This window comes from Pseudophryne corroboree, chromosome 1, assembly GCF_028390025.1.
Source record: "Pseudophryne corroboree isolate aPseCor3 chromosome 1, aPseCor3.hap2, whole genome shotgun sequence".
Classification (NCBI taxonomy): domain Eukaryota; kingdom Metazoa; phylum Chordata; class Amphibia; order Anura; family Myobatrachidae; genus Pseudophryne; species Pseudophryne corroboree.
The window spans coordinates 500,753,201-500,775,430 of NC_086444.1; the positions used below are offsets into that span (position 1 = coordinate 500,753,201).

Genomic DNA, 22,230 nt, shown 5'->3' on the forward strand with positions numbered 1-22,230 from the left:
AATGTGGTGGCGCTGCCGGCACACCAAGAGCCTGCATGGGTGAAAGAAATACGTGATAGTATGCATCATATCAATAGATTAGATAAGTCTGAATCTCATGCTGAGTGCTGGAGAAAATCTATGGAAGATGTGGTTTTTCAGGGCTCTGTTCTTCCATCCGCAGGCGACCCCTCTGGGTCACATAAAAGACCATTTGCGAATATTGTGAATACTGATACCGACACGGACACTGATTCTTGTGTCGACGATAGTGACTCCAGAGAAATAGATCATAAATTGGCAAAAAATATACAATATATGATTGTAGCTATAAGGGAAATGCTGGAAGTCACGGAAGCCACCCCTGTACCTCAGGAGAAGGCTTATTTCTATAAAGAAAAGAAATCCAAGGTCACCTTCCCTCCTTCCCATCAAATAGCTTATCCTTTCCCGGTGGAGGACAGGAAAAAATGGGAGTCACCCCCTGTGTTAGACCGTGCACTGTCTAGGTTGACAAAGAAGGTAATTCTCCCTGCACCTGGCACGGCTTCACTAAAAGAGCCGGCAGACCGAATGATGGAAACTACATTGAAATCCATTTCTCTTACGTCCTAGAGGATGTTGGGGACTCCGTAAGGACCATGGGGTATAGACGGGCTCCGCAGGAGATATGTGCACTATTAAGAACTTTAGAATGGGTGTGCACTGGCTCCTCCCTCTATGCCCCTCCTCCAGTCCTCAGTTAGATCCTGTGCCCAGAGGAGATTGGGTGCATTACAGGGGAGCTCTCCTGAGTTTCTCTGATAAAGAATTTTGTTAGGTTTTTTATTTTAAGGGAGCACTGCTGGCAACAGGCTCCCTACATCGTGGGACTGAGGAGAGAGAAGCAGCCCTACTTAAGTGATAGGCTCTGCTTCTTAGGCTACTGAACACCATTAGCTCCAGAGGGAGTCGGAACGCAGGTCTCCCATCGCTGTTCGTCCCGGAGCCGCGCCGCCGTCCTCCTCGCAGAGCCGGAAGATAGAAGCCGGGTGAGTATAAGAAGAAAAGAAGACTTTAAGGCGGCAGAAGACTTCAAATCTTCACTGTGGTAAGCGCGCAGCGGTAACGCTGCGCGCCATTGCTCCCACACAATACACACACTAGCGAGCACTGATGGGTGCAGGGCGCAGGGGGGGCGCCCTGGGCAGCAATAAAACCTCTATATCTGGCATTATTATGTTGGACACTGCAGCAGCAGTAATTCTTTGACTCCCCCGCCAGTTTTGAGATACTTTGAGCGGGACCGAAGCCCGCCGTTGGGGGGGGCGGAGCTTGGTCCCTCAGCACTAACCAGCGGCATTTTCTCCACAGAGATCTGCAGAGAAGCTGGCTCCCCGGTCTCTCCCCTGCTGAACACGGTGACACAGGGCTGAAAAGAGGAGGGGGGGCACTTGTAAGGCGCAGTGAGTGTATTAACACAGTAATTAATATAAAAGCGCTATTATCTGGGAGTTTATTTTCCAGTGTCAGTTGGCGCTGGGTGTGTGCTGGCATACTCTCTCTCTGTCTCTCCAAAGGGCCTTTTTGGGGAACTGTCTCCTTATAACTATATCCCTGTGTTTGTTGGGGTGTCGGTACGAGTGTGTCGGCATGTCTGATGCGGAAGGCTCAGCTAAGGAGGAGGTGGAGCAGATGATTGTGGTGTCTCCGTCGGCAACGCCGACTCATGATTGGATGGACATGTGGAATGTTTTAAATGCAAATGTGACATTATTACATAAGAGATTGGACAAAGCAGAGTCCAGGGGAAAAGCACGGAGCCAATCCACGGCTTCGGCTGGGTCACCGTGCCCTTCTGGGTCTCAAAAAGTCCCCTATCCCAAATAGCAGACACTGATACCGACACGGACTCTGACTCCAGTGTCGACTACAATGAAGCGAGGTTACACCCAAGGGTGGCAAAAAGTATTCATTATATGATTGTTGCAATAAAAGATGTTTTGCATATCACAGATGACCCCTCGGTCCCTGACATGAGGGTGCGCATGTATAAGGAAAAGAAACCTGAGGTAACCTTTTCCCCATCCCATGAACTTAACGAGTTATTCGAAAAAGCTTGGGAAACTCCAGATAAAAAAACTGCAGATTCCCAAGAGGATTCTTATGGCGTATCCTTTCCCTGCACAGGACAGGGTACGTTGGGAATCCTCACCCAGAGTGGACAAGGCTTTAACACGCCTGTCCAAGAAAGTGGCGCTACCGTCTCCGGACACTGGCCCTCAAGGATCCTGCTGATCGCAGACAGGAAACTACTTTAAAGTCTATTTATGCGCATACAGGTGCTTTGCTCAGACCGGCAATAGCATCGGCATGGGTGTGTAGTGCGGTGGCAGCTTGGACAGATACCTTGTCAGCTGACCTTGATACCCTAGATAGGGATACCATTTTATTGACCTTAGGCCACATTAAAGACGCAGTCTTATATATAAGGGACGCTCAAAGAGACGTTGGGCTGCTGGGTTCGAGAGCCAACGCCATGGCGATTTCTGCTAGGCGAGCCCTGTGGACCCGCCAATGGATGGGTGATGCGGACTCAAAGAAGCATATGGAGGTTTTGCCATACAAAGGTGAAGTTTTATTTGGGGAAGGTCTCGCGGACCTGGTGGCCACAGCTACCACGGGTAAATCTACCTTTTTGCCTTTTGTTCCCCTGCAGCAAAAGAAAACTCCACAATATCAGATACAGTCCTTTCGGTCGCATAAGTCCAGAAGAGGTCGGGGCTCATCTTTCTCGCCAGAGGTAAGGGTAGAGGAAAGAGAGCTTCTGCTCCGGCTAATTCACAGGAACAGAAGTTCTCCCTGGCTTCTACTAAATCCACCGCATGACGCTGGGGCTCCACTGAGGGAGTCCACACCGGTGGGGGCACGTCTTCGACTCTTCAGCCAGGTCTGGGTACTGTCAGACGTGGATCCTTGGGCGATGGATATTGTATCCCAATGCTACAAACTGGAATTCGAAGAGGTGCCCCCTCATCGATTTTTCAAGTCGGCCTTGCCAGCTTCTTCCCCAGAGAGGGAAGTAGTGTTAGCTGCAATTCAAAAGCTGTATCAACAGCAAGTGATTGTCAAGGTTCCCCTAGTTCAACAGGGGAAAGGGTACTATTCGACCCTGTTCGTGGTCCCGAAGCCAAATGGTTCGGTCAGACCCATTTTAAATCTAAAATCCCTAAACCTGTACTTGAAAAAGTTCAAATTCAAGATGGAATCGCTCCGGGCTGTGATCTCCAGCCTGGAAGGGGGGAATTTTATGGTATCACTCGACATAAAGGATGCATACCTTCATGTCCCCACATATCCTCCTCATCAGGCGTACCTGAGATTCGCTGTACGGGACTGTCATTACCAGTTTCAGACGTTGCCGTTTGGGCTTTCCACGGCCCCGAGGATTTTCACCAAGGTAATGGCGGAGATGATGTTGATCCTGCGCAGGCAGGGAGTCACAATTATCCCATACTTGGACGATCTCCTGTTAAAAGCAAGATCGAGAGATCTATTGCAGAAGAGCGTGTCGCTCTCCCTGAGTGTACTACAACAACACAGTTGGATTCTCAATCTGCCAAAGTCACAATTGATTCCAACGACTCGACTATCATTCCTAGGCATGATTCTGGACACGGAATGGAAGAGGGTTTTTCTCCCGTTGGAAAAAGCCCAGGAACTCCAGAACATGGTCAGAGACTTGCTAAAACCAAAAAGAGTGTCTGTTCATTAATGCACTCGAGTTCTGGGGAAAATGGTGGCAGCCTACGAGGCCATCCCCTTCGGCAGGTTTCATGCAAGGACGTTTCAGTGGGACCACCTGGACAAGTGGTCAGGGTCCCATCTACTAATACATCAGAAGATAAGCCTGTCCTCCCAGGCCAGGGTGTCTCTCCTGTGGTGGCTGCAAAGTGCTCACCTTCTAGAGGGTCGCAGATTCGGCATTCAAGACTGGGTTCTGGTGACCACGGACGCGAGCCTCCGAGGATGGGGAGCAGTCACACAAGGAAGAAGTTTTCAGGGCCTTTGGTCAAGGCAGAAGGCTTGTCTACACATCAACGTACTGGAATTGAGGGCCATATACAATGGCCTACAACAAGCGGAGAATCTTCTTCGCGGCCTACCGGTTCTGATTCAATCAGACAACGTCACAGCTGTGGCTCATGTAAACCGCCAAGGCGGGACAGGGAGCAGAGTGGCAATGGCGGAAGCCACCAGGATTCTGCGCTGGGCGGAAAATCACGTAAGCGCTCTGTCAGCGGTCTTCATTCCGGGAGTGGACAACTGGGAAGCAGACTTCCTCAGCAGACACGATCTCCATCCAGGAGAGTGGGGACTTCATCAAGACGTTTTTACAGAGATAACAAGTCTTTGGGGAATTCCTCACATAGACATGATGGCGTCACGCCTCAACAAGAAGCTTCGGAGGTATTGTGCCAGGTCAAGGGACCCTCAGGCAGTAGCGGTGGACGCCCTGGTGACACCTTGGGTGTTTCAGTCGGTCTATGTGTTTCCCCCTCTTCCTCTCATCTCAAAAATATTGAGAATCATAAGACAAAATAGAGTGAGAACAATCCTCATTGTTCCAGATTGGCCTCGAAGGGCCTGGTATTCAGATCTGCAGGAGATGCTCACAGGAGATCCATGGCCTCTACCTCTCAGGGAGGACCTGTTACAACAGGTGCCCTGCGTGTTCCAAGACTTACTGCGGTTACGTTTGACGGCATGGCGATTGAACACCGAATCCTAGCTGGGAAAGGTATTCCAGAGGAGGTCATCCCTACTCTGATAAAGGCTAGGAAGGAGGTTACGGCAAAACATTATCACCGTATCTGGAGGAAATATGTTTCTTGGTGTGAAGCCAAGAATGCTCCTACGGAAGATTTCCATCTGGGCCGTTTTCTCCACTTTCTACAGACAGGAGTGGATATGGGCCTAAAATTAGGCTCCATTAAGGTACAGATTTCGGCCCCATCTATTTTCTTTCAGAAGGAATTGGCTTCTCTCCCAGAAGTCCAGACTTTTGTAAAGGGAGTGCTGCACATCCAGCCTCCTTTTGTGCCCCCAGTGGCACCCTGAGACCTTAACGTGGTGTTACGGTTCCTGAAGTCTCACAGGTTTGAACCTCTTCAAACGGTTGAATTGAAATTTCTCACTTGGAAGGTGGTCATGTTGTTGGCCTTGGCATCTGCAAAGCGGGTGTCCGAAATTGCGGCCTTGTCTCACAAGAGCCCCTATTTGACCTTCCATGTGGATAGAGCAGAGTTGAGGACTCGTCCTCAATTTTTGCCTAAGGTGGTTTCTTCATTTCATATGAACCAACCTATTGTGGTGCCTGTGGCTACAGGTGACTTGAGGATTCCAAGTCCCTGGATGTAGTCAGGGCCTTAAAAATCTATGTAGCCAGGGCGGCTCGAGTTAGGAAAACAGAAGCACTGTTTGTCCTGTATGCAGCCAACAAAGTTGGCGCTCCTGCTTCGAAGCAGACTATTGCTCGCTGGATCTGTAACACGATTCAGCAGGCTCATTCTACGGCGGGATTGCCGTTAACAAATTCAGTAAAGGCCCATTCCACTAGGAAGGTGGCCTCTTCTTGGGCGACTGCCCGAGGCGTCTCGGCTTTACAGCTTTGCCGAGCAGCTACTTGGTCAGGTTCAAACACTTTTGCAAAGTTCTATAAGTTTGATACCCTGGCTGATGAGGACCTTGCGTTTGCTCAGTCGGTGCTGCAGAGTCCTCCGCACTCTCCCGCCCGGTCTGGAGCTTTGGTATAAACCCCATGGTCCTTACGGAGTCCCCAGCATCCTCTAGGACGTAAGAGAAAATAAGATTTTAAACCTACCGGTAAATCTTTTTCTCCTAGTCCGTAGAGGATGCTGGGCGCCCGTCCCAGTGCGGACGAAATCTGCAAGGCTTGTATATAGTTGTTGCTTACAGAAGGGTTATGTTACAGTTGAGATCAGTCTTTAGCTGATACTGGTTTTTTGTTCAGACTGTTAACTGGTTGCGTATATTCCAGGTTATACGGTGTGGATGGTGTGGGCTGGTATGAATCTTGCCCTTAGGTTAACAAAATCCTTTCCTCATATTGTCCATCTCCTCTGGGCACAGTGTATCTAACTGAGGTCTGGAGGTGGGGCATAGAGGGAGGAGCCAGTGCACACCCATTCTAAAGTTCTTTATAGTGCCCATATCTCCAGCGGAGCCTGTCTATACCCCATGTTCCTTCCGGAGTCCCCAGCATCCTCTATGGACTAGGAGAAAAAGATTTACCGGTAGGTTTAAAATCTCATTTTATGTTGCCAATGGTACGCTGCTCAGGCCAACTATTGCTTGCGCGTGGGTGAGTCGCGATATTGAAAAATGGTCAGAAAGCGTTTCATCAGAAATTGACACGATTGATAAAGAGGAGATACTCCTTAAATTAGGGAATATTAAAGATGCTGCCGCATACATGCTAGAAGCGATGAAAGATATTGGACTCTTGAGTTCACAAGCTGCTACCATGACAGTATCGGCTCGACGGGCGTTGTGGATTCGCCAATGGAACGCGGATGCAGATTCCAAAAGAAATATGGAAGCTCTCCCATATAAAGTTGAGGCCTTTTTTGGCAATGGACTGGATGCGTTAGTCTCGGCGGCTACCGCAGGTAAGTCGACATTTTTGCCCTCTGCTCCTGCAAAAAAAGACATATCACCCGCACATGCAGTCCTTTCGGCCCAATAAATACAAAAAAAGCAAGAGGTTCCCCCTTCTTTGCAGGAAGGGGAAGGGGAAAGGGAAAGAAGTCCACAGCGACTTCAGGTTCCTAGGAGCAGAAGTATACCTACTTCTGCCAAATCTTCAGCATGATGATGGGGCTCCTTTGCGGGAGGCCGCTCGGATGGGTGCACGTCTCAAGCTGTTCAGCCAAGGTTGGATTCGGTCTGGCCTGGATCCCTGGGTGTTGCAAATAGTGTCCCAGGGATACAAGCTGGAGTTTCAAGACGTTTCCCCATGCCCATTTTTCAAATCGACCTTGCCAGCTTCTCTTCCAGAAAGGGAAGCAGTAACAGCGGCAATCCGAAAATTATGTCAGGATCAGGTCATAATCCTGGTACCTTTGTCACAACAAGGAGAGAGGTTTTTATTCAAGCCTTTTTGTAGTTCCGAAGCCGGACGGCTCGGTCAGACCGATCCTAAACCTAAAAAAAATCTGAATCTCTACTTGAAACGATTCAAGTTCATATTGGAATCAGTGAGGGCAGTGATTTCCAGTCTGGAGGAGGGGGACTACATGGTGTCTGTAGACATAAAGGATGCCTTCCTGCATGTTCCCATTTATCCTCCTCACCAGGCTTATCTCAGATTCGCGGTTCAGGATTGCCATTACCAATTCCAAACGTTACCTTTCGGTCTCTCCACGGCGCCGAGGGTATTCACCAAGGTGATGGCGGAGATGATGGTTCTCCTGTGTCAAAAAGGAGTCAATATAATTCCTTATCTAGACGATCTCCTGATAAAGGCGAGATCCAGGGAGCAGTTGCTACAGAACATCACACTCTCCCTGTCCATACTCCAACAACACGGTTGGATCATAAATTATCCAAAGTCGCAGTTGGAAAAGATTGTCTTTTCTCGGGATGATTCTGGACACAGAAGTTCAGAGTTTTTCTTCCGGTGGAAAAGGCTCTGGAAATCCAGAAAATGGTAAAACAAATATTGTAACCATCAAGTGTGTTGATCCATCAGTGAATTCTGTTGTTAGGGAAGATGGTGGCGGCCTACAAGGCCATACAGTTTGGCAGGTTCCATGGCAGAGTATTCCAGTGGGACCTGTTGGACAAGTGGTCGGGATCCCACCTTCACATGCACTGGAAGATAATCCTGTCGTCGAAAGCCAGGATTTCGCTCCTGTGGTGGCTCCACAGTTCTCACCTCCTAGAGGGACGCAGGTTCGGGATTCAGGACTGGCTCCTGGTAACCACGGATGCAAGTCTCCGAGGCTGGGGAGCTGTCACTCAGGGAGAAAGCTTCCAGGGAAAATGGTCAAGTCAGGAAGCCTGCCTTCACATAAACGTGCTGGAATTGAGAGCCATTTACAACGGCCTTCAACAAACGGTACATCTTCTTCAAGATCATCCCGTGCAGATCCAGTCGGACAATCTAACAGGAAGCAGACTTCCTCAGCAGACACGTTCTCCATCCAGGAGAGTGGTGCCTACACTAAGAAGTCTTCACAGTGGTGACAAGTCTTTGGGGAGTTCCTCAAGTAGACATGATGGCATCTCGTCTCAACAAGAAGCTTCAGAAATATTGTTCCAGGTCGAGAGACCCTCAAGCAATAGCAGTGGATGAGCTGGTGGCCCAGTGGGCGTTCCGGTCGGTGTATGTCTTCCCTCCACTTCCGCTGATCCCAAAAGTGCTCAGGATCATAAGAAGACCAAGAGTTCGAGCAATCTTCATTGCCCCAGACTGGCCAAGGAGGGCTGGGTACCCAGATCTTCAGGAGTTGCTCATAGAAGATCCTCTGCCTCTTCCTCTTCGCGAGGACCTGCTACAGCAGGGGCCGTGCGTGTATCAAGACTTACCGCGACTACGTTTGATGGCATGGCTGTTGAGCACCGGATCCTAGCCCGAAAGGGTATTCCCAAGGTAGTCATCCCCACCCTTATTCAGGCCAGGAAAGGAGTAACGTCGAAACATTACCACCGTATGTGGAAAAAATGTGTCTTGGTGTGAATCCAAGAAGGCTCCTACGGAAGAGTTTGAGTTGGGACTTTTTCTCCATTTTCTGCAGGCTGGTGTGGAAGCGGGCCTCCGATTGGGATCAATCAAGGTCCAGATTTCGGCCTTGTCAGTGTTCTTCCAAAAACAATTGGCCTCTCTTCCAGAGGTTCAGACCTTCGTGAAAGGGGTTCTGCACATCCAGCCTCCCATTGTGCCTCCAGTGGCACCATGGAACCTAACGTGGTGTTGCAGTTCCTTCAATCGGATGGGTTTGAGCCTCTACAAGAGATAGAGTTGAAGTTTCTCACTTGGAAAGTGGTGATGCTTTTGGCATTGGCATCCGCGCGGCGGGTGTCTGAATTGGGGGCCTTGTCTCACAAGAGCCCTTACCTGATCTTCCATGAAGATAGGGTAGAGTTGAGGACTCGTCAACATTTTCTTCCGAAGATGGTTTCGTCTTTCCACATAAACCAACCTTTTGTGGAGCCAGTAGTTACTGACACGTTCACTGAGTCAAAGTCTCTAGATGTGGTTAGGGCTTTGAAGTTTATGTCGCTAGAACAGCTCGAATACGGAAAACAGTCTTTGTTTGTCCTGTATGCTCCCAACAAGATTGGGTGTTCTGCTTCCAAGCAGACTATTGCACGTTGGATCAGAAGTACGATTCAGCACGCTCATACTACGGCTGACTTGCCGTTACCGACGTCGGTGAAGGCCCATTCCACTAGGAAGGTGGGCTCATCCTGGGCGGCTGCCCGGGTGGGTCTCGGCATTGCAACTTTGCAGAGCAGCTACTTGGTCAGGGTCAAACACATTTGCAAAATTCTACAAGTTTGACACCTTGGCCGATGAAGACCTCAAGTTCGGTCAATCGGTGCTGCAGGGTCATCCGCGCACTCCCGTTCGTATTGGAGCTTTGGTATAAACCCCATGGTCATGAAGTGGACCACAGCATCCTCTAGGACGTATGAGAAAACAGGATTTTAATACCTACCGGTAAATCCTTTTCTCCTAGTACGTAGAGGATGCTGGGCGCCCGTCCCAGTGCGTACTTTACCTGCAGTTTTGTTATTAGAATACACAAGTTGTGTTATATTAGTTTCAGTATGTTGCTGCAATTAGTTCGTGCCTGTTGGCATGTGTTATGTTGAATGCCATGTTGTGCGGCATGGTTGAGGTGTGAGCTGGTATTTATCTCACCACTAGTTTAAAGTAAATCCTTTCCTTGAAATGTCCGTCTCCCTGGGCACAGTTCCTATAATTGAGGTCTGGAGGAAGGGCATAGAGGGAGGAGCCAGTTCACACCCATTGAAAAGTCTTTAGAGTGCCCATGGCTCCTGCGGAACCGTCTATACCCCATGGTCATGAAGTGGACCCCAGCATCCTCTACGGACTAGTAGAAAAGGATTTACCGGTAGGTATTAAAATCCAGTTATTGTATTCAGCTGTGTCCATTGACAATGTAACACTGAATACTTTGTGACTATTATAGTCATCAATTCTATGTATTTATCTAAATGTGTTTAAATTTATTATTGTAATTCATATTTTTGCATATTATAACTCTCAGAGAGCGTTCATTACATATGAAATCCTTTGTTTAGATTTTTATTTATTTTTTCTAATGTGGGTGCCCCTTAATCTTTGCAATAAGTATTTATTGACCTCTGTTAATAAGTACCCTATAGGAAAGGTCGGTATATACTGTACTACAGATCCTTGTGCTTTTGCCACTTATTCCTGTTCATGAAGCTGAAGAAGCAAATAAAGCATCTGCTGAATGTCTCTCTAGTCACAGTGACCATAACTTGCTTGTACATGTCCTCATACTATTTTGATTAAATATATTACTCAATCTTTCTGGCTTTCTTCTGTCCATTGTAGCCATTCATTCATGTCATCAGTTAATTTATGTTTCACAAGTGACTTCAAGCTTCCTTTAGGATACAACTGAACAATGCAAATTACCTCTGTTAGTTTAATTATACTTAAATGGCAGAAAAAGATGAAATAGTATGCTCAGTAAAAAGTTATGACAGTGTTTGAAGTCCTCTAAAACTGGACATACAGCTTAATTGAAAGTGTTTTATAAGTAGAATAGAAACAGGTTCACTACATGAAATCACAATGTGTCATGTCTGATGCCGCTAGTGCATTGCCGGCAACAGAAATCTTGGGGCCCGGTACAGTATATATATATACTGGTATATTTCCATCCCTGTTCAAACATGCAGTGATTACTCCCATTCTGAAAAAAAACTAAATTCTGACCCCAACTATTTAACGCTCTCTCAAATTACCGTCCCATTTATCAGCTCCCATGCCCATCCAAGTTACTTGAGAGACTTTGCCTACACTCGCCTCACACACTTTCTTAACTCACACAATTTATTGGACCCACTTCAGTCAAGCTTTCGTGCCCAACACTCCACAGAAACAGCACTGACTAAAGTAGTGAATAATCTGGTCACTGCTAAATCTCAAGGCCATTACTCACTTCTTATTTTCATTGATCTCTCTGCTGCCCTTGACACTGTTGACCACTCTCTTCTCATAGAAACACAATAATCCCTAGGTCTCCAGGGCACAACCCTTTCTCTGACGTCCTAGTGGATGCTGGGAACTCCGTAAGGACCATGGGGAATAGACGGGCTCCGCAGGAGACTGGGCACTCTTTAAAGAAAGATTAGGTACTATATCTGGTGTGCACTGGCTCCTCCCTCTATGCCCCTCCTCCAGACCTCAGTTAGAATCTGTGCCCGGCTCGAGCTGGTTGCACACTAGGGGCTCTCCTGAGCCTCTAGTAAAGAAAGTATTTATTAGGTTTTTTATTTTCAGTGAGATCTGCTGGCAACAGACTCACTGCTACGAGGGACTTAGGGGAGAGAAGCGAACCTACCTGCTTGCAGCTAGCTTGGGCTTCTAGGCTACTGGACACCATTAGCTCCAGAGGGATCGAACACAGGCCCAGCCTCGGTCGTCCGGTCCCGGAGCCGCGCCGCCGTCCCCCTTGCAGAGCCAGAAGCAAGAAGAACATGGAAATCGGCGGCTGAAGACTCCGTTCTTCATTAAGGTAGCGCACAGCACTGCAGCTGTGCGCCATTGCTTCCTATGCACACCACATACTCCGGTCACTGATGGGTGCAGGGCGCTGGGGGGGGGGGGGGGGGCGCCCTGGGCTGCAATTACAGTACCTTAAATTGGCAAGACAACACATAATATAGTCTAATAAACTATATATGTGTAAAAATCTCCTGCCATAATATTAATAAAAGAGCGGGAGAAGCCCGCCGAAAAAGGGGCTGGGCTATCTCCCTCAGCACACTGGCGCCATTTCCTCTTCACAGCTCCGCTGGAAGACAGCTCCCCAGGCTCTCCCCTGCAGTTTCCAGGCTCAAAGGGTAAAAAAGAGAGGGGGGGCACTAAATTTAGGCGCAAAACTGTATTGTATAGCTGCTATAGGGAAAATCACTTTCTGTAATAGTGTAAATCCCTGTTTATATAGCGCTGTGGTGTGTGCTGGCATACTCTCTCTCTGTCTCCCCAAAGGACTTTGTGGGGTCCTGTCCTCAGTCAGAGCATTCCCTGTGTGTGTGCGGTGTGTCGGTACGGCTGTGTCGACATGTTTGATGAGGAGGCTTATGTGGAGGTGGAGCAGGTGCCGATAAATGTGATGTCACCCCCTGCGGGGTCGACACCAGAGTGGATGGATATGTGGAAGGTATTAACTGACAGTGTCAATTCCTTACATAAAAGGCTGGATGACGTAACAGCTGTGGGACAGCCGGCTTCTCAGCCGGTGCCTGCCCAGGCGTCTCAAAGGCCATCAGGGGCTCAAAAACGCCCGCTACCTCAGATGGCAGACACAGATGTCGACACGGAGTCTGACTCCAGTGTCGACGAGGATGAGACATATACACAATCCACAAGGGGCATCCGTTGCATGATTACGGCAAAAAAAAAAATGTGTTGCACATTTCTGACATTAACCCAGGTACCACTAAAAAGGGTATTATGTTTGGGGAGAAAAAGCAACCAGTGGTTTTTCCCCCATCAGATGAGTTGAATGAAGTGTGTGAAGAAGCGTGGGCTTCCCCTGATAAGAAACTAGTGATTTCTAAAAAATTACTGATGGCGTACCCTTTCCCGCCAGAGGACAGGTTACGCTGGGAGACATCCCCGAAGGTGGATAAAGCGCTCACACGCTTGTCAAAAAAGGTGGCGCTGCCGTCTCAGGATACGGCCGCCTTAAAGGAGCCTGCGGATAGAAAGCAGGAGGCTATCCTGAAGTCTGTATATACACACTCAGGTACTATACTGAGACCTGCTATTGCTTCAGCATGGATGTGCAGTGCTACAGCAGCGTGGTCTGATTCCCTGTCTGATAACATTGATTCCCTTGACAGGGACACTATATTGCTAACCATAAAGCATATTAAAGACGTAGTCTTATCTATGAGAGATGCACAGAGGGATATTTGCCGGCTGGCATCTAGAATAAATGCAATGTCCATCTCTGCCAGGAGAGTATTATGGACTCGGCAGTGGACAGGTGATGCGGATTCTAAAAGGCACATGGAGGTTTTGCCTTACAAGGGTGAGGAATTGTTTTGGGATGGTCTCTCGGACCTCGTTTCCACAGCAACAGCTGGGAAGTCGACATTTTTACCTCAGGTTCCCTCACAGCCTAAGAAAGCACCGTATTATCAGGTACAGTCCTTTCGGCCCCAGAAAGGCAAGCGGGTTAAAGGCGCGTCCTTTCTGCCCAGAGGCAGGGGTAGAGGGAAAAAGCTGCACCATACAGCCAGTTCCCAAGAACAAAAATCCTCCCCTGCTTCCACTAAATCCACAGCATGACGCTGGGGCTCCATTGGTGGAGCCAGGTGCGGTGGGGGCCCGTCTCCGGAACTTCAGCGACCGGTGGGTTAGCTCACAGGTGGATCCCTGGGTTCTACAAGTGGTATCTCAGAGATACAAGCTGGAATTCGAGACGTCTCCCCCTCGCCGTTACCTCAAATCAGCCTTGCCAGCCACTCCCCCGGACAGGGAGGTAGTGCTGGCGGCAATTCACAAGCTGTACCTCCAGCAGGTGATAATAAAAGTTCCCCTCCTTCAACTGGGACGGGGTTACTATTCCACAATGTTTGTGGCACCGAAACCAGACTGTTCGGTGAGACCCATTCTAAATTTGAAATCCTTGAACACTTATATAAGGAGGTTCAAGTTCAAAATGGAATCGCTCAGGGCGGGTATTGCAAGCCTGGAAGAAGGGGATTACATGGTATCACTGGACATCAAGGATGCTTACCTGCATGTCCCCATTTACCCACCTCACCAGGTGTACCTCCGTTTTGTGGTACAAGACTGCCATTACCAATTCCAGACGTTGCCGTTTGGTCTGTCCACGGCACCGAGGGTATTTACCAAAGTAATGGCCGAAATGATGATACTCCTTCGAAAGAAGGGAGTTATAATTATCCCATCCTTGGACGATCTCCTTATAAAGGCGAGGTCCAGGGAGCAGTTGTTGGTCGGAGTTGCACTATCTCAGGAAGTGCTACAACAGCACGGCTGGATTCTGAATATTCCAAAGTCGCAGCTGGTTCCTACGACGCGTCTGCTGTTCCTGGGTATGATTCTGGACACAGAACAGAAGAAGGTGTTTCTCCCGGAGGAGAAGGCCAAGGAGTTGTCATCTCTGGTCAGAGACTTCCTGAAACCAAAACAGGTGTCGGTGCATCACTGCACGCGAGTCCTGGGAAAGATGGTAGCTTCTTACGAGGCAATTCCATTCGGCAGGTTCCATGCAAGGATCTTTCAGTGGGATCTGTTCGACAAGTGGTCTGGATCGCATCTTCAGATGCATCGGCTGATCACCCTGTCCCCGAGGGCCAGGGTGTCTCTGCTGTGGTGGCTGCAGGGTGCTCATCTTCTAGAGGGCCGCAGATTCGGCATACAGGACTAGGTCCTGGTGACCACGGATGCAAGCCTCCGAGGTTGGGGGGCAGTCACTCAGGGAAGAAACTTCCAAGGACAATGGTCGAGTCAGGAGGCTTCCCTACACATAAATATTCTGGAACTAAGGGCCATTTACAATGCCCTAAGTCAGGCAAGACCCCTGCTTCAAAACCAGCCGGTGCTGATTCAGTCAGACAACATCACGGCGGTCGCCCATGTAAACCGACAGGGCGGCACAAGAAGCAGGATGGCGATGGCAGAAGCCACAAGGATTCTCCGATGGGCGGAAAATCACGTGATAGCACTGTCAGCAGTGTTCATTCCGGGAGTGGACAACTGGGAAGCAGACTTCCTCAGCAGGCACGACCTCCACCCGGGAGAGTGGGGACTTCATCCAGAAGTCTTCCAACTGATTGTAAACCGTTGGGAAAGGCCACAGGTGGACATGATGGCGTCCCGCCTAAACAAAAAGCTAAAAAGATATTGCGCCAGGTCAAGGGGCCCTCAGGCAATAGCTGTGGATGCTCTAGTGACACCGTGGGTGTACCAGTCGGTTTATGTGTTCCCTCCTCTTCCTCTCATACCAAAGGTGCTGAGGATAATAAGAAAGAGAGGAGTAAGAACTATACTCATCGTTCCGGATTGGCCAAGAAGGACTTGGTACCCGGAACTGCAAGAAATGATCTCAGAGGACCCTTGGCCTCTGCCTCTCAGACAGGACCTGCTACAGCAGGGGCCCTGTCTGTTCCAAGACTTACCGCGGCTGCGTTTGACGGCATGGCGGTTGAACGCCGGATCCTGATGGAAAAGGGCATTCCGGTTGAAGTCATTCCTACGCTGATAAAAGCTAGGAAAGACGTGACAGCAAAGCATTATCACCGCATATGGCGAAAATATGTTGCTTGGTGTGAGGCTATGAAGGCCCCCACAGAAGAATTTCAGCTGGGTCGTTTTCTGCACTTCCTGCAGTCAGGAGTGACTATGGGCCTAAAATTGGGTTCCATTAAAGTCCAGATTTCGGCCCTGTCTATTTTCTTACAAAAAGAACTGGCTTCACTACCTGAAGTTCAGACTTTTGTTAAGGGAGTGCTGCACATTCAGCCCCCTTTTGTGCCCCCGGTGGCACCTTGGGATCTCAACGTTGTGTTGGATTTCCTAAAATCACATTGGTTTGAGCCACTTCAGACCGTGGAATTAAAATATCTCGCGTGGAAAGTGGTCATGCTTTTGGCCTTGGCTTCGGCTAGGCAGGTGTCAGAATTGGCGGCTTTGTCCTGTAAAAGCCCCTATCTGATCTTCCATATGGACAGAGCAGAATTGAGGACGCGTCCCCAATTCCTCCCTAAGGTGGTATCAGCGTTTCATTTGAACCAACCTATTGTGGTGCCTGCGGCTACTCGGGACCTTGAGGCCTCCAAGTTGCTGGACGTAGTCCGGGCCCTGAAAATCTATGTTTCCAGGACGGCTAGAGTCAGAAAGACTGACTCGCTGTTTATCCTGCTGGGTGCTCCTGCTTCTAAGCAGACTATTGCTCGCTGGATCTGCTCCACGATTCAACTTGCACATTCTGCGGCTGGACTGCCTCATCCTAAATCAGTAAAGGCCCATTCCACGAGGAAGGTGGGCTCTTCTTGGGCGGCTGCCCGAGGGGTCTCGGCTTTACAACTTTGCCGAGCTGCTACCTGGTCGGGATCAAACACGTTTGCAAAATTCTACAAGTTTGATACCCTGGCTGGGGAGGACCTTGAGTTTGCTCATTCGGTGCTGCAGAGTCATCCGCACTCTCCCGCCCGTTTGGGAGCTTTGGTATAATCCCCATGGTCCTTACGGAGTTCCCAGCATCCACTAGGACGTCAGAGAAAATAAGAATTTACTCACCGGCAATTCTATTTCTCGTAGTCCGTAGTGGATGCTGGGCGCCCATCCCAAGTGCGGATTGTCTGCAATACTTGTACATAGTTATTGCCTAACTAAAGGGTTATTGTTCTGAGCCATCTGTTCAGTGAGGCTCAGTTGTTATTCATACTGTTAACTGGGTATAGTTATCACGAGTTGTACGGTGTGATTGGTGTGGCTGGTATGAGTCTTACCCTGGATTCCAAATCCTTTCCTAGTAATGTCAGCTCTTCCGGGCACAGTTTCCCTAACTGAGGTCTGGAGGAGGGGCATAAAGGGAGGAGCCAGTGCACACCAGATATAGTACCTAATCTTTCTTTTAAGAGTGCCCAGTCTCCTGCGGAGCCCGTCTATTCCCCATGGTCCTTACGGAGTTCCCAGCATCCACTACGGACTACGAGAAATAGAATTACCGGTGAGTAAATTCTTATTTTCTTGATTCTCAACCTACCTATCTAATCACTCTTTCATTTTTCTTTTTTATGATTCCACCTCCTCTTCGCTACCTTGATCAGTAAGATTACTATAATACTCAGTCTTAGGTCCTCTGTTTTTCTCAGTCTATACAACATCTCTTGGCAATCTAATCAGCTCGTTCGGATTTCAGTATCATCTGTATGTTGATGATACTCAAATCTGCTGTACCTATCCTCCCAGATTTCTCACCATCTGTATTGGGCCATGTAACTGAATGACTTTCTGCCATTTCATCTTGTATGTCATCTCGCTACTTAAGACGTAATATTTGCAAAACAGAATTAATGGTATTTCCACTGGCCAATAGTAGGTACCAACCTGATATCTCTATCACTGTTGATAACTCAACAATCAACCCTACCCCACAAGCTTACTGGCTAGGTATCATTCTTGACTCTGAACTGTCATTTATTCCCCACATTTAATCTGTCTGAAAATCATGTTACATACATCTAAGAAACATATCCAAAAAACTCTAATCCATGCACTCATTATCTCCTGCATTGATTATTGCAATAGTCTATTTACTGGTCTTCCCAAAAATAGGCTCTCACCACTACAATCCAGCTGCAAGGCCGATTTTCCTCGCTAGACGTTCATTGTCTGCTGCTTCACTCTATCCATCCATTGGTTACCAGTATTCTACCATATTCTATATAAAATACTTTTACCTACATGCAAGGGTATTAACCAATCTGCACCTACATATATCTCTTATATCAAAATATCTCCCTACCCGACCTCTCTGCTCTGCACAAGAGCTGCGTCTCTCATCCACATTAATTACTCGCTCCTCAAAATTACAGGACTTTTTCCGGGCTGCAGCCACTCTGTGTAATGCCCTCTTACGCAAAGTAAGATTTACCTCTAGTCTCCAAAGTTTCAAGCGTTCCCTGAAAACTCACCTATTCAGACAAGCTTATCAAACTCCAGGCCCACCCATGTAACCTTCAATGCCTTCTGTCTAATTACATCCTCTGTGTACAGTCCACACACAACCTCACGTATTTTTTTCTTTCTTCACTTTAACATCCTCCTGACCCTTGGCCAACATTGCTGAGTGATTATACTATACAGCCCATTAATAATCTTTGCAATCTGGCAGGACCATTATGCAATAGGTAGCAAGCATCCTTGTGTATCAATGCCTATTTCCCTATAGATTGTAAGCTTGTGAGCAGGAGCCTCCTACCTCTAGGTCTGACTGTTATTACCCAGTTTTGTTCTATTACTGTTGCCCCAATTCTAAAGAGTCTAAAGCACAACAGAATATGCTGCTCTATATAATACACTGATAAAAAAAATAAAACAAAATAATTAAAAAATAAAATAAAATATATATATATATATATATATATATATATATACATTAAAGCGCAATGGAATTTGCTGTGCTATATAAGAAAACAATCATTATGTGTGTGTGTGTGTGTGTGTGTATATAAATATATATATATATATATATATATATATATATATATATATATATGTATGTGTGTGTATACATAAAGGTTAAGTATCCTTCTAAACTGCAGAGTATCCTTCATCCAAAATGCTCGGGACCAGAAGTATTCTGGATATCGGATTTTCACGGATTTTGGAATAATTGCATACCATAATGAGACATCATGGCGATGGGACCTAAGTCTAAGCACAGAATACTTTTATGTTTCATATACACCTTATACACACACAGCCTGAAGGTCATTTAATACAAGATTTTTAATAAGTCTGTGTATTAAGCAAAGTGTGTGCACACTTTGCTATCAGAAAACAAAGGTTTCACTATCTCACTCAAAAAATTAAGTTTTTCGGAATATTCCGTATTTCGGAATATTTGGATATGGGATACTCAACCTGTGTGTGTGTGTGTATGTGTGTATATATATATATATATATATATATATATATATATATATATATATATATATATATATATATATATATATATATATTGTTATTTATTAAGTTTCTTATATAGTATAGCAAATTCCATCGCGCTTTATTATATCTTTATTATTTAGGCACACACACACATATATATATATTTATATCTCTCCTTCCTCCCCCACATACTCCACAGTCTGTGTCTCCCTTTCTCCTTCCTCCCACACTCCCCACAGTCTGTCTCTCCCCAATGACTCCATGCTGCATTCTTAGCTCCCCCATCCTATCCCAAAGCCCTGTATTCCCTCACCAAGCCACTCTTACCCCGGGGAGAGACTCACCTGTGCTGAACACCCCAGTATCCAGACCTGAACATCGCACAGCATGCATCCCTCAGAAACCACCTGGAGAGGCCGGCTTATGGCATGGGAATCCTGGCCAGCAGAGTCACTGTGTGTGAGAAGCTCCTGTTACTCTGATGCTGACACTGCCTACAGCTCGCTACCCTGTTTGGACAAGACAGCTCCCATCCCTGCCAGGCACTAAGTGGTGTATCCTTGAGTCCCCACTGATCCTTGGCGCCCAGTACAGGTGTCCCCTTCAACCCCCTTCCTCCCCGTTGCTGGCCTTCTCTAGTGATATCATTAAATATTATCTGCAATTTCATCCAGTGAAACTGCAGAGACTTCATATCAATAGCCATCTTGCTTTAGCGTAGCTTCCTCAATCCCTGGTAACTTGGAAGAGGGGCCACCAATCGCCAGACAGTGATTATTGATAATTAAGTTGCTATTATTTTCGACACATGGCTTTTAGTCCTATATGCATGGCTTATATGTGCTGTATGTTGGGGGGGGGCGGGTGGGGTGGAGAAGCTCTTATGTTTGTTTGGAGCTGTGTATTATAGTGTGGATGTGTGCTATACACCAAATAACCTTTTTTAATACCATAAATACATGAATTTATTTATCCCGTTGTACAATTTGAGATATTTCCTTTTCTCTTTCTTCCTTATTTTTGTTGTTCTTGTACCTCTGTCTCATGCAAGTCCATTAATTTGTCCCTCAATATACTGTATATGAAACTTATAATGGAATGCAGTGCTATGACCAGAAGGTCACTAAAACACTTAAGAGTCACAGAAAGGAAAAACCTCAATATTCTTCCTCACCCTCCTTACATCATTTTGATCAACCATTAACATTGTTTAGTTAGAGGTTGCAGGCGGATGGATTTTTTTCCCTTTTGTAAAAGAAAATGGTCAAACATTTATGTCCATTGGTGTTCCAATGGAAATAGAGGTGGGGTAGGGTCATAAAATGTCAAATATAAGATATAGAGGTGACATTCAGCAACACTTGGAGAGAGGTAAAGTGGAAATAAATAAAGTGCCAACCAATCAGGTCCTAATGGTCATTTTTCTAGCACAACCTGTAAAAGAACAATTAGAAGCTGATTGACTGGTACTTTTTCTCTCCACTTTATTTCTAGTTAGGCTTTGATCAATCTCCCCCATAACATTTTACATTTACTATTTTATTTCCCTCTGATATTTTATTAAATAAGTGAGCTAAAATGAAGCATACATATTTGTTTAGGTGTTGCTGTGGAAGATTAATTGGAGACCACCCTGGTTTAGATTATGACTGGCCAATTTATGCTACTCCACAAGAGAGTAGTGATGAAGAATGGTTGGTCCACAAACATACAAAGACGAGCCCCACAGATGCTTTTGGCACCATCAATTTCCAAGACGGCCATCACACATACCATGCAAAGGTTTGCCGTGGTTGCTGCAATGCAATGTTTATTATCCTGCATTATACATGTATTTTTTTTATCTGTCAAAAATAAATAACTATATAGTGGGCCTGCTATTTGTTTTTAAGTTTTACCCCTCTTCTGAAATAATAATCTGTAACAATATTTTTATTGACCGTGTTTTCCATTTCATATTATTTATCTAAATGTAAAATACATAGAAAAGTGAAATTAGCACCAACCAAAAGTAGAAGTTGGATATATAAACAATGATTAAAACAGTGGTGCGTTTGACATGTCACCACAATCTTTTTCAATAATTGTTACAACTTTCACATCACCACTCTCGGATATTGGAGGTTCTGTTCCTTCCAATATTAATCTCTGAGTCTGTGGCTGCTTGCTGACGTTTCCCTCCTCGCACTTTGACACTGTCTCAGTGACATGTGTCTCTCTGTCCATACGTAATTTTACATGTGGACATGTCCATGCCTTTCACAAGGTCAGGGCACTCCTGTAGCTGTAGTATTCTGATGGATGTAATTGGCTGACGAGCAGAATATGAAGTTAATACAATACAGTCATAACAATGTCTATCCCAAATTATAATATATGTACACATGGGTTGGGTTCGTGTGGCCGGCGGTTTGAAGACCGCCGGTCACCATACCAGCAGCGGGAACCTGGCTTTTTTGATGGTCGGCAGAGGGGGGCGAGCTCAACGAAGCCCCTTGTAGGCTCGCTGCTCTCACCACAAAGCGGGCTCGGTGTTCTGTTCTCACTCTCTGGGTATCGTGGACACCCACGATTGGGAATAATTCCTGTTGGCCGGCATGCCGACCGTCGGGCTGTTCAGTGTTCGGGATCCCATCGTCGGTATAGTAACCGCCGGTCTCCCGATCGCCGGTCACATAACTTCATACGGTTCACATATTTACTATTTTATTTCAAATTGAATTTCCTATAATCCTGTATTTCCTATACATCCTATAATCCTAGTGTATTATTATTTTTCTCAGTATTTAAGGATAGCTTATGACACCTCTCTGGACCTGTTAATGCACCTGATGATAAAGGAATGGCAGATGGAGCTTCCCAAGCTTGTGATTTCTGTTCATGGAGGAGTCCAACATTTTAAACTTTCTTCGAAGATCAAGCAAGTTTTTAGTAAAGGCTTGGTGAAAGCTGCAGAGACGACTGGGGCATGGATCCTGACAGAGGGCATTAATACAGGTATTGGCAGTGCACTATATTCTTATTACACAGTCCATGCTGTATATAACGCTTATTATACTACATGATTACAGTAAGTAAGGGATTCCCAAGTTATAAATGGTGAGATAATTTATTATTAGTAGGTAGTTGATCATTGCTACTGCACATTTGATCCGTTATCCTGGCTCAGACTATCAAGGTTATAATTATAAACCCTACTGGAAGCTAATTAGTGAGCCAGTCAGATTAATATTACTGTATGTACAAAAAATATGAAAAAACATTATTGATCGAGTATTTGTTATATTAAAATATATGTTACAATA

At 46.5% G+C, this 22,230-nt stretch overlaps 1 protein-coding gene across 3 annotated transcripts in view; it reads left to right on the top strand.

Annotated features, from left to right (window-relative positions):
• The window catches only part of TRPM6 (transient receptor potential cation channel subfamily M member 6), a 527,875-nt gene that overhangs the window by 165,237 nt on the left and 340,408 nt on the right, over nt 1-22,230 (top strand). For all 3 annotated transcript variants that reach the window (XM_063913863.1, XM_063913866.1, XM_063913865.1), the window contains exons 4-5: nt 20,527-20,707; nt 21,709-21,922. In XM_063913863.1, the coding sequence (XP_063769933.1) occupies nt 20,527-20,707; nt 21,709-21,922 (395 nt within the window). The remainder of the gene's footprint in view (nt 1-20,526; nt 20,708-21,708; nt 21,923-22,230) is intronic.